The following is a 13,226-nucleotide window of genomic DNA, read 5'->3' as shown; positions in this document are numbered from 1 at the left end:
ACATAAAAGAGTAACAGTATTTCAGAAAATAATGATAAATATTCCAAGTGCTTGCAGGACATTTTCCCAAAATCATTGAAAAACAGATGGTCCGGTCTGACTTAACGCCGACCAACTGTGAGTTCAACATGTTTAAAAAAAAACCATGACGAAGAGAGCAAAACTACGAAAAATACATAAGTTGCCAAATCAAGTTTTAATAAATCTTAGTATTATCAATTTTGATAAAAATCAAAGTCCGATCGCAGCTCTCTTTGGAAGCTGCGAACTTATATGCACTTAGACGATAAAGTACCCAAATGTAAGTAAAAGAATGTCGAAATGTTTTACACCAAAAAACAAGCAAATTTAAGCGATTTCCCGAATTTAATCAGAATGGTTGGGATCGCCGCACGGATATCTGAACGAAAATGTTTTTAATTTTACTCCGATCGCTCTTTTATCTTTGAATGAACGCGATCTGGAGCGGAATCAATAAATATTGAATAAAAAAGTCCGTACAATTGAATGGAATGTTCCACAGCGCGCAGTCCAATCATTGCGGTTATTGCGCAAGGTTATCCGGGTATGCCTTGAATTTTCCTCCGCGGATACTACTGACCATGTCTCCATCGTCATCGTGGATGACGTTGCAATTATTAGTATATCCATCGCTATTTCAGGTTTTACTAATATGTACCCAGGTAACCGCTAAGCATTTGAATAGCCGTACAGTAGACCGCATTAAGCATTATCTATATATAGAATGCTTAGATATAGATATATCTACAATAACATAGACCCACTCATCTCCAGACACTTGGCCCAGTCCTATAAAATATTTTCATTATTAAAATCCTATAAAAAAGTATCCAAACCTGAAACAGCTTCCGCTAGATGATGAGATGGTAACAATAGACTGGATCAAGGTTCTAATACCCGCCAATGCAGGCAAATTAGCACATGTAGAGTTCTCCTTCTTCTTTCTTCTTCTTTCTGGCTCAACGTCTCCACTGGGACTTGGACTGCCTTGCTTCAACTTAGTGTTCTTTGAGCACTTCCACAGTTATTAATTGAAGGGCTTTCTTTGCCTGCCATTGCATGAATTTGTATATTGTGAGGCAAGTAAATTGATACACACTATGCCCAGGGAGGCGAGAAAATTTTACGACCGGAACAAGAATCGAACCCGCCGTCTCCAGATTGGCGATCCATAGTCTTAACCACTAGGTTTACTAGAGACCCACATGGAGAGTATGTCCTGCAAACTGCATGAGTCGCAGGTTTATGTGCTTACTTTAAGGTGTCTTACTGCATCACTAAGTTTTCAAACGAATCATTGACTTTTTGCTTTTCAATGATTGTTTGCCTCGCATTTTTGAAGTGATAAAAAACTGTCAATAGGCTCCTAAAGGCCTATCTCAATTTCTGCATAATTCGATCAAGCATTGATTAAAACGACATGTTTACTCATTTTTTAAGTATTCCTATTAGGTAAAGCCCATAAAATATATTTTCAAAAATTTTAATAATTTTTGCAACACTTCTTGTTTAGCACTAAATTTTGTTTACCGTGTATGTCAAACAGGAACATTTATTGTCAAAAGTGAGCCAATGTGGTGTCTTTTGCAACCCGCCGTTTCACTTTCGTTACGTCAAGGTTGACCTCGAATGTCAAACAAGACCTGCTCATCATTATTTTATTTTCAAGTTTATTAACTATTCTGTTATTGTTTAAGTTCGGAAAAATTACCATTGAGATCAGAAAAGCATGCTCTTTCGTGTTATGCAGCAAAACCGGGGAAATATTTTTCATTTTTGGACCCTATTCTGCAGCAACGCAGCAGAAAAAGTATCATCTCAATCACTGCGAGTGAGCATATAGGATGATACTTTTCCATACGAATATTTGCTTTGGTGACAGAGAATTATCACTTTAAAATTTTGAGGCTCATATCCAACATGGCTGCCGATGCTGATGATGCCGTAAAAAGCCTTAATGTATGAGTCACACTAATGGAAAACATTTGTTTATCCCAAATGCAAATATCCATGTACCAGACACATAATGTCGAAACTTTGCTGCAGAGCTCAAGGAAACAGCTGTGCTTGAGTAAACATTAGCCGTCCTTTATTGTGCAAAAATTGGAGATGTTATAAGTCCGTTGTTGAAAAATGATCGTTTTAGCTAAGAAATGATTATGTCCATTTTTGATGCCCGTATCTCAAGGCTAAGCCCGTATCTCAAGGGGCCTAAAGTTGTCAAAAATTGTATGTATGTGGCCAATAAACATGATTTTTTTTTCGTCGAAAAAAATACGCTGTTCTACTGAAACCGATGATTTTAGGACCCTGAAGGCAAAGGATAACAATAGAAAGAATGCCCTCTCTTGTCTTTTTCTATGTAAACGTCAAGCGACAAGACAAGTGGCGCTCTCTAAGCGTTTCAAGGTGGAAGCTCTATGTAACAGTGTTCGTGATTTGTCATAAGAGAAGGTGGTGTGCGTATGTTTTGGTATCCGCATACAATCAGAAACGCACACTACCGCATGAAGGTTGAACTTTCATCCGCAGATAGCGCTGCGGTAGTGTCCCCCCGAGCATCAGCGGAGTGGGCTTTCTTGATATTCTTATTCTTTGCTGAAGGGTAATAAAAGTACTTATAATTGCAATATCTCTACTCGTTTTGGAGTTATTGACGAAAAACATCCGACAAATCAGCATTTTTTACCATAATTTTAGATCCCGAAGGAAAGGGTAGGTTGCTCAATAACTCAAAAACGAGGGGAATAATCGAAATTTTGAGCATATTTTTCGCCCTTTAGGGTCCTAAACTCATCGGTTTTAGTAGAGTATTGTTCATTTTAAAAAATCATTTTTTTTAACCCCATATAAAATTTTTGACAACTTCAGGCCACTTAGCCTTGAGACACGGATTTCAAATTTTGACATGATCACTTCTTAATCTAAAGCGATCATTTTCCAATTTTTGCAAAATAAGGGACGGCCTTGTAGACATTTCAATTGATTTTTTTTTTCTAATTTCAGTCGTGTCCTGGTGCATGTATCATTCTATTAGGAAGTCACATGTATTTGGTTGATTTTGTTCGATTCTGATGTAGTTGATATCGATGTTACTCAAAAATTTAGATGCCATTCGTTATCATTTAATTTGAATAAATGTGACTGACTTACATACTGTTTCAACAAATTATAAAAAAAAACTGAAAGCCACTTCTAATCCCTTCGGATGTTCTGTTAAAAAGCTTCACAATCTTAAACGATTTTTATTCTATGCTGTTCAAGTTGGGACAAACCTATGTCGTATTGGTAAGATTATCACAACAAATGCAGGTTGCGATAAGGACTGTATCGGAAATTAACTATAAACGTTCAAAATGCTCTATCTCGAAGCACGGTTGGTCTTTTTATTCCGGTTCTTCTATGAAATCTTCACAATATAGTTAAGTTTAGAACAGCTTTGAGAAATTTGAAAACTTTTAGTATTATTGAAAATATGGTTCTATGAGTATACCACACGAAATAACAATCTGTACAAACTGCATTTTTTTTAATTTGTTTTACGTTTCAATAATTTGTAGCGAAAAAAAATTGTACGGGGAAAAATCTGGAAAATAATTATTATCACTAGCAGTTATGTACACATAACATATCACTCAATACCGACGTTTAAAGTTCTTATTTTGGATAGAAAAACCTCCAACATTTAGAATATGGTCTCTCCCAAAAAAAAAATACCTACTTTTTGGTCGAACTTTGACGCTCTGTTTTAAATATCTTCAGAGGTTATAAAATTCCGTTCTCTGGTAAAAATACCTTTTCAATAGATTTAAATACATACCCAATTAAAAAAAAGCAAATTTTCTACTTTATGTATTTTTTTTTTGCGTAATATTTCTTTGATAACGCATAAAAAAAGAGTTCCTCGAAAAATGGCCTTTTTTGCATTTTTAACCCTTTCCTTCCCACGACTTTGAACGACTATAACTATGCCAAAAAAGCGTTTCCGAAAAAAGTGATAGAACAAAATTTATTGCAAATTGGCTAAATTTTTCGAAATCAATGAAAAAAAATTTGGTTGTATATCAAAAGGTTTTTGATTGTTTATCAATAGTTCAACTATTGAAACAAGTAGTCAGTAGTTGGGTTAACCTTATGATGTTATAACCACATTTTAAAAATTATTGCATCATATTTATCTAATTTCGTTTGTCCGGAGTTCGTCGAAAATCGATGGTGCTCTAGAGCAACCATGGGAAGTAGAGGGTTAAGAATTGCCCTAAACTGCGGAACCTACAGTTTTCGCAATTATAAATTTTTAGGAGGTGTCCAAAATTTTAAAAACATATATTCAATCTTTGAGATAAAAGTCCAAGTTGAATGATAATTTATTGAAATTCAGAATTGACATTCTTTATTTAAAAGATTTTTATAGTATCTCCAAAAATAAAGTTATGTTTATTTCGAACAGATTATTTTTTAGGCAATTGTGAACGTTTATAGTTAATTTCCGATACAGTTCTTATTCTCGCTATTATTGAATGATGGTTGAATTTTGATTCAGTGGGTATATCGGAGTAATTTGGAAAAACATACTTCAATCGCTAAACCCGTGCGGTGAAACAAACCAGCTGTATTCGATACTACTGTAGTATTTACACAAATACAAGTTAAGGACAAACGTCTAGAAATCCCGCACCAACAGTGCATCAGAACTTCAAACGCACAAATCCCAAGAAGCAAGCTTCAAACAGCAGTGCATTTTATTATTCTGATCTTGCTCATTTGTAATAAGCTTTAAATAAGAAGCACAGGTGCGCTGGTTTTGTTCACGAAGAGATTTGTGCTTTCGAAATCGTGAGTAGGTGCCAAAGCCGGCCATTGTGGCAGCCGTTTTGGGATTCTAACAAGTCTTTCCTTAAATACATAATTTGTTTTGCACTCTAATCGGAATGTATCGGAAAAGAACAAACATATTCCAAAAAAGTCAGAGAGAGTTGGATAAAACCATCTCAATGCTTTCATTTCCGGCATAGTGCATGGACCTCCTTTATCTGATTCTATTGAGATTATTGCAGTGCGTCAAAAAACTAACCATCCGTTCCGAGGAATAACATTAAATTTCTTCACGTTTTACACTTTTTCCCACTGTGCCGTTTAACTCATGAAAAAAGATTATTGGAAATATAATTATTTTCAGTTGATGAAAATCGTCTCAATTTTTATTTTTTTTTGTTATAGTGAGCTTCACGAAATATCTAAAGGCTAGGTAGTATTGAATTATAGTAAAATAAGAAATTTTTAAATGAAAGGCTACTTAACGGAATACATTTTTACAGGACAAGAGTGGTTATCTAAAATATTTAATTCATCTGTAAGGAATCTATTCATCCTAAACAATCAATATTACACAAACTTGGATCTCATATGTCACATATATGTATGTTATATGTTAATGATGTATGTTAACATTATTATACATATGTTTATAAATTATGTCAACAAAAACCTCATCACCTTTCAGTTTGATGTCATTCGATGTTTTTTTTTCTAACAATCTAACATATTTTTTGCACTTTTATTACAATTGCAGGCGGCGTTAAACGTACATCAGAATAGTCTTGCTTAAAAGAAATAAAGTCTACTAGCATAACAACATTTATGTAATCTGGCTCCACATTGTAGTTTCTTCCGAAGGAAATCTAAGCATACAACGTAATTAAAGGCTAAATCATTGTTATATCGAAACTATTGTAAATTCACAGTTGACAAAGTAATTACCTATGCAACACAAATCGCCTGTAGCATCTATTGTTTCGCTAAAATACCATCTTCAAAGTTTAATGTACAGCAACCAACCAGTGTTAATAAGTAGCAAAATCATGTAACATAACGAAAGATAAAGAAAACTATATCGTTCTAACCAAATGATAACCCTAAAAATCACACAAACAATGTGGCAGAGAAATATAACTACAACTAATCTGCCCCCACTCGCATAACAGTCCCATATGAATAAGAAACCCAGCAAAGATGGGACTGTAATGTGAGTGGGGGCAGTAATATTCTAGACAAAAAAAAACGTATCACCTTGTTTAAAAGATTAGCATATTAATCATTCTGGCTCGAAAAACATTCCTCAATTTTCTGTATTGGAATAGAATTTATCAGCAAAACCATAGAAATTATATGCACCTATTCTGTGAAAAATGGTTGATAGATTGTTATAAAATCAGACGAGTATTAGGCAACCAAAAGATCAGCACAGTATTCCAAAGAAGTTATTCTGAGGTGGACAGCATTCACAAAAATAGGAAAAAAAAGAAAACAGCTTTAAGTGATAGTATTTTCAATTGTTCTGAAAAAGTATTCCGTTAAATGTAGTCTCTCTTTTTATGTCTTGTGTTTTGTGTGTACGGAAAACGTCGAAACCCATTTTTGTTTGTCTTAATTTCGAATTAGGTTATCTCCAAGAGGTATCCTTGATTTGCTTCTGATGGTGTTATACACCAGTTTCTGTTCTTCCAAATCAGTTGGTCTCACTGTTAAGTCTTATTTTGGATTTTTGAGTGTAAATTTTCCTTTGAATAGCATAATACAACATTTAGAATACTCGAAGTAAATTCGGATAGAAACGACTATTTATGAAGCATTCGATATGAAAAACAGCATTTATCCATTACAAAAAGCAAACTATAATGTTAAGCATTGTAACATAGAATAAATAAAATATTACTATATTGTGTTCAAAAAGCATCTTTTTCTTAACTAGGGGATAGGGTGGTAACTACACTTTACACTACAATACCTGATATTTAAAACCAATTTTCACCACTATATTATGATAGGAAAATGTGGCCATCTAGGTAGGCAGATTATTTTTATTCTTGTAGCAAAATAAATCGACCGGTGAAGAATAGATGGGTATTGGGTAACCATTGGTATTACGACATTTTCACCAATTTAGACGTGGTCAAAATTAATTTGGCTCAGTGTATCAGTTATGGCTATAGTATCTCAAATTCACCATAGTTGATTTACAACCTTTAGCGATGCAAATCAACAAGAAAAAAATATGAACAAAAGACCACGTTCACACAAGATGATAGCACTCATTCAAACTTCACAATTTTCTCAAATTAACCCTCAAGCGGACGCGTTTTTGACTACCTGCAGCGACACCGCGCTCACGCTGTGTACCACATGCGTGTATTTTTCTTGGTGCGTGTACTCAGTACACGACGCGACCGCTCCCGGGTTAATTATGATATGAATTAATCCTTTTCCTTCAAATTTTGGCTTCCTTGCACCCTATTTCGCCATATAGTGTACCAGTTACGGCTAATCCCACAATGAATGCATGTAAATAGTGCGAAGTGGAATCGAAATAAAAAAATGTGTTCTTAACTGGTACAGGGTTCCTACCCAAGCAACACACATCTTCTATATCTATATATATAAAATGAATTTCTGTCTGTCTGTTTGACCGTAATGCATTCGGAAACTACTGAACCGATCAGTATGAAATTTTGTATGTGGGTATTTTCGGGACCGGGGAAGGTTCTTAGCTTGGTGTGAGACCTCTCCGGTTTCTGGAACGGAAGCTCCCATATAGATGACTTTGTGGGGGACGTCCTTATAGAGCTGTGTGTCAAAAAACACAGTAGGCAGGCGTATGACGTTTTCCGGGACAGCTAGTATTATATACTTACGACAGCGCATGTTTTGGTTGTATATTAGTTTATTTGACGTTATTTCAACACAATGTTAGAATTACGTCAAATTAACTTCTATACAACCAAAACTTGCACTGTCGTAACTCTTATATAACATGTTTGTTGCTTGGGTATGTGCCGTAATAAATACTAAAAGTAGTTTTGTCTCCGTTACTATATTTTTCCTGTAAAGTATGAAAACAAGTCAATTATTTGACATATCGAATCGACGATATTTGTTGGTCTTCTTCTTATTTTTGTAGAAATAGTTTTCCTTAGGTAGTGCGATAACTGGTACAGGCATCCTATTATTACAGTCGAATTTCGCTCACGACTTCGCAGCGGCTAACGCACTGCGCGCGCATGCACACAGTCATGCGGATGTCGGAGTATTGTTGGGAAATGATTATTGTTGGCATAGAGGTTCATGCATTAGTGCGTGGCTTGCCAGGCTTAAAGTGATAGGTTTGCGTATTTCTCGCTGAGACCGACCCACTTGTCTTTAAAAATGTTTAAGGTATTGTCGATTTTCCCCCTCATCGAACGCGACGATTTGGATCCGACGTGGATGAAACCGTCGCCAGCCAATCAGCTGGCGGGAGTCTGATGTTTCTCCAATCCAAGGGGTAGATCACTCTTGGAACATTAGATGCATGACAAATAAGTGCTGCATTTAAATGCATTTTCATGCATTCATTTATTCATTCAGTAAATAAGCAACCCATGGCTTGCTACAAAACATGACTGTTGTTATTGTCCAACAACCAACTTTGTCAACCTTAACTACTGCTAATAATTAATTTGCAACTAGGATAATCGTTAGTAACTTGAGTACTGATACAATTCACTGAAGGCCACCAAATTCGTGGTGGTCCGGAACAGACGTAGAACTTGGCGACATTAATGGCAATGTGTTTAGTGTATTGGGGATGCAGTCCTGTCTTCTACTTTGACTATAGAAGTCGGTCCCAGCCGCACAGTACCGGGACCTGTGCCGTTCAGGTTTTTTTTCGAACCTTTTTACACTTAGACGCTAGATTGCATCGCAACCTAGCGATTTATGACCACAAAGTGCAACCATACTTGCATCTTGTCACTTTAATTTGAAGAAGAGAGTGTCGACGAAGAGAACTCTCTCATGTTACTTTCGCCCTTATTTAAACTCAATCTAGAGATTATCCCCCCATTTCAGAAGAGAAAAAAATACTCGACATAGCTTTTAGAAGATTGTATTATTTTTTTTTTTCAATAAAAAAAACTTGAATTAAAACACATTATATGCTCATTTATACTGTTATTTTCATGGTTCTCCATTCTAACTAACAGGCATCTATTTCTTCTACGGTGTGCTCCCCCAACCAGCTGGACGCATTTAGATCCTTGACGTTTAGTATGTGCTTTGCTTATGTGGGCTTACTAGCCCAACTTCTCCTCTATCCGATTCTTGATCCGATTCCAGAACAGTTCCTGCAATTAGTTTTTATGCCATAAGTTTCTCGACTTTGTTGATAGTCTATTTTATAGGGTTTCCTTTATTACTTACAATTACACAGTTTCTGTTCAAGTTGCCCATTCCAAAAGAATTAACTTTTGAAGAGAACCAACACGATACACATCATACCTTTTTTCTTCAGTAGCTGCGGTTTGACATTCGCATATATGTCAATGCTAAGTTGATGTAAGTTTCATGAAATGCATTTACATACATTAGATGCAAATTGAATGCATATTCAAAGAGTGATCCACCCCTTGCTCCAATCTCACTAACACAAACAGCCGTACAGGTGGTGCTTGATTCGTCGCTATGATTCAAGAAATGCCGACTGAAAGTTGGCAGCGCATTTTGTTGGGAAAGCAACAATATTGGTTTTCTGAAAGTCCTTGCTAAAAAAGTAAAGAAAATGCATTTAATTTCTCAAATTGATGGACCCCCGTTAGTTAAGAGCCACAACCATTTTTGCAGATCCCTCGATTCTGGTCAATAATTGTTGGCTTATTTAAACCGTTATATTCACCTCGTTGGGGACTTTACGAAAGCCAAAAACTCAAACAAACACGCATAACTGGAAATCGGAAAAGCTATGCGTCAAACAATTGTAACATTTCATTTCAAGTTTAGCACTTCAGAGCATAACAACAAAATAAAAAGGCACTTTGTTTAAGTTTTGTAGACGTCATGATTCTTCTGGCTTAGTGGGTAGTCTATACACATGATCATAAATTCTATGATTCTGGGATATATCGAATTGACTTATCGATAACTGAACATTTGATGCGACGGTCAAAGACTTTATTTTTAACTTGTATATTTGTTTCAACGAATAATAACTATTTTACAAATTAAATGTGGGCCGAATGTTGAGTGAATGTTTTCCACTATGTACCCAAATCTTGGCTCATTAGTAATGTGACGTCAACAACATCGATAAAGTGACATCAACAACATTGTTTGTGTATGGACCAGAAGGAACGAACAGGAAAAAAGATTTTGTGTGCGGTGACTGGAGAAATATAACGCAATAATTTAATTGCGTTGATTTCGTTACTAAGTTAAGGAAAAACTTAACTTTTAATTATAGTTTTGTAAAAATTTGGCTCCGAAAATGAAATTTGAAAGTATGATTAGTTAATAAACAGTGATAGTACTTCAGCAGAAATATTTAAAAAATGAGAAAAAAGCAATAGGTCAACGTTGTATCCACTAATATGCCAACTTTTGTACCGTAGACGAACGTAGGGCTCTGCACTGTTTTGATCTTGTGACGTTTCTTGGCCTTGTTGTTTACAGAATTTCTGTAAAGACTGGAAAACATAGCGTCCGTTCCGTCGAGGTTTGCGTTTTTTTGACAGTTTTCTCATGGGAAATGTGTCAAACTACTGTCACGCACACGCAAACGTATGCATTGTGTGGGGCACTTAAGAGTGGAAGAGAAGGAGATAATTTCATGCAGTGCCCTATGCCCTATATTTACGTTAGTTTACTACCAATTGGGTTTTTAAATTAAGAAAAATGTATTGATTTTTTGATTTTATACAAAAGAGCACCTTTTTCCGAACCACCATGATTTTTTTCAGATTTTTAGAACTTCATTTTGGTACCTAAAATCGCTTTCGAGGAGATTTTTCGAAATCACCTTTTGACAGCTGGCCAACTGCTAGACAGCTCCGCCCAGTACAAAATGCGACGAGGGGTGATTCGACAAATAGCTCCCATACAAACTTCAAATTGATTTTTAAATAGGTTCCCGGGCACCAAAATTCATGAAAATTTGGATTTCGGCTCAATTTTGCATGCAGATTCTGAATATGGAATTATCTCAACACCGCTAAAGAAGCCAATTGGTGAAACATGCATTACCTAGTATGCGTGATAGGGTCAACATATCATTTCTAGTGCCATTAATTCATGAGTTATGGTCGAAATTGTCAAGGCGACTTGCATATTAGGCCAAGGAATGGTACACATACCCTAAATTCAAGATGACAGCCGAAATCAATATGACCGACCAAACTTTTTATATCTGCAGAAAGTATTTCTATCTTTCCTCTTTTCCACAATATTTCGTTTTGTTATGGTTTCTGGACAAACTTTCGAGTTATCATGGTTTAAATGTGCTAACAAATAACCAAAATCGAGGGGTCCGCAAAGATGGTTGTGGCTCTAACTAAGGGGGGGTCGGGGGTCCATCAATTTGATTAACCAGATGCATTTTCCTTATTTTTTTGGCAAGGACTTTCAGAAAATCACCACCTTATACACTTTTAAAAACAAGGTGTTACTCTTTTGTAGATTATTTGTAGGCGTCATATGATAGATTTACATTGTGCTATGAAAGTTTGTAGGAATGGAGACGGCCTTTTTATTTTCTTGTTCCAGCGATGGCTAAGAACATTCATTTCTACATTATATGTGCACATATGCAGAGAAGAGAGTATCAAGGAGGAAAAGTAGGGTAATTTTCCAATTGTTGCACGGCTAAAAACTCGCCTATCGTTGCACACTCCCTATTATTCTTATGAGGTGTGCAACAATTGGCGAAATTTTAGCCGTGCAACAATTGGAAAATTACCCTAGATATGTAGAGAGATACAAAGTACAAGGAAAGGAACGAGCCAGGGATTGAACCTAGAAGCTTCTGCACATGAATCAGAATCGGTAGCAGCTAAGACCACCAAGCTCGCCTTGAATAGTCCCCAAGACCGTCTTCTCTGAAAACCCACAGACTGAATAGAAGAAGTGATATAATTCGTTCGTTATTTTTTTTTCTATTCCACAGGCGTCCCGGAGGAGCAGCACAAGCCGCACAAGCACTCCCGCCAGGAATGAGACAACAAATCAACCAACAGGTTGGGCAAGCCGTGACGAATGCAGCAATGAACGAACTGTCTAGTGTATTTGCTAACCGGTTTAAGTAAAGTTAACTTAGTTTATGAAATCCAAACAAATTGTATTATATACTATTAGTTGAAAACAAATATCGTGATGTCTATGTATAGTATAATGTTACATGAATTTTCATCAATGTCAATGACTAATGGTACGCAACACACTTCCAAACATTTACACAAATTATATCAAAAACACGTTGGCAATTTCAATATTGGAAAAATAAAACTAAAGTATGTGTAAACTTATTCCTGTGTTTGAATTACGTAGATATCACGTTCATTCGATTCGAAACATTAATTATTAAATGATAAGCTTATGGAGGAGATCAAGCACGGACAAGCAAAGTAGGTATACTTTGTTACAATTTTCTTCAACCTCACAGTCGACTGATTCATGTTTGATTAGTGTTGAAAGCCCATATAGTCGAAGTAATGAACACGACTCCGTGATTGACCGGAGCTAACGGAAGTGTACAGAGAACCACTGGCGTAGGCAGCTCTTCCTTTTGCTCAATCATTCTCCTCATAAACACGAGAACGAACGGGATGAAAGAGGGGGAAAGTACCCCCTCTTCCGCCCTTCTCTTTCTTGTTTTTGTTTAGGAGAGTGAATAACAAAAAAAAATGCTGTCCACACTCTTTGGCAGATAACCATCAATCAACAAAAAGCACAGTTCGTTTTGCTAAATTTTGCTTGCTGTAAGCATTTGTTGTTTACGTACAGAAGATCAAAAAATGTGGCTTGAGATTAACTCACCATTATCAATAATGTACACGTTTCGAGCGCTCAATCTTTATTGGGTCGATAACAGCACTGTTCGTGTTCTTACCGGGAAGGGAGGGAATGTTAGTTTGGCAATTGGGTTTTTAAATTAAGAAAAATGTATCGATTTTTTGATTTTATACGAAAGAGCACCTTCTTCTGAGACACTATGATTTTTTTTCAGATTTTTAGAACTTTATTTTGATACCTAAAATCAATTTCAAAGAGATTTTTTGAAATCACCTTTTGACAGCTGGGTAACTGTTTGACAGCTCAACCCAGTACAAAATGCGACGAGGGGTGATTCGACAAATCGCTCCCATACAAACTTCAAATTGATTTTTAAATAGGTTCCCGGG

The 13,226-nt window shown here is 36.0% G+C and overlaps 1 protein-coding gene across 4 annotated transcripts in view; it reads left to right on the top strand.

The window, feature by feature from the left end:
- Positions 1-12,350, top strand: part of LOC109432839 (dynamin) — a 78,564-nt gene extending 66,214 nt beyond the window's left edge. For 3 of the 4 annotated variants that reach the window (XM_062858663.1, XM_062858662.1, XM_062858661.1), the window contains one exon: positions 11,993-12,350. In XM_062858663.1, coding sequence (XP_062714647.1) covers positions 11,993-12,131 — 139 coding nt within the window. In that variant the 3' untranslated portion in view covers positions 12,132-12,350. Of the gene's footprint in view, positions 1-5,593; positions 6,754-11,992 lie in introns of those variants that run through there. The other variant, XM_062858664.1, reaches the window with a different exon arrangement.
- The last annotated feature ends 876 nt before the right edge of the window (positions 12,351-13,226 follow it).

The sequence above is a fragment of the Aedes albopictus genome, chromosome 3 (assembly GCF_035046485.1).
Source record: "Aedes albopictus strain Foshan chromosome 3, AalbF5, whole genome shotgun sequence".
NCBI classification, from domain to species: Eukaryota; Metazoa; Arthropoda; class Insecta; order Diptera; family Culicidae; genus Aedes; species Aedes albopictus.
The sequence above is the reverse complement of the archived record's forward strand: the minus strand, read 5'-3'. Positions and strand labels throughout refer to the sequence as shown.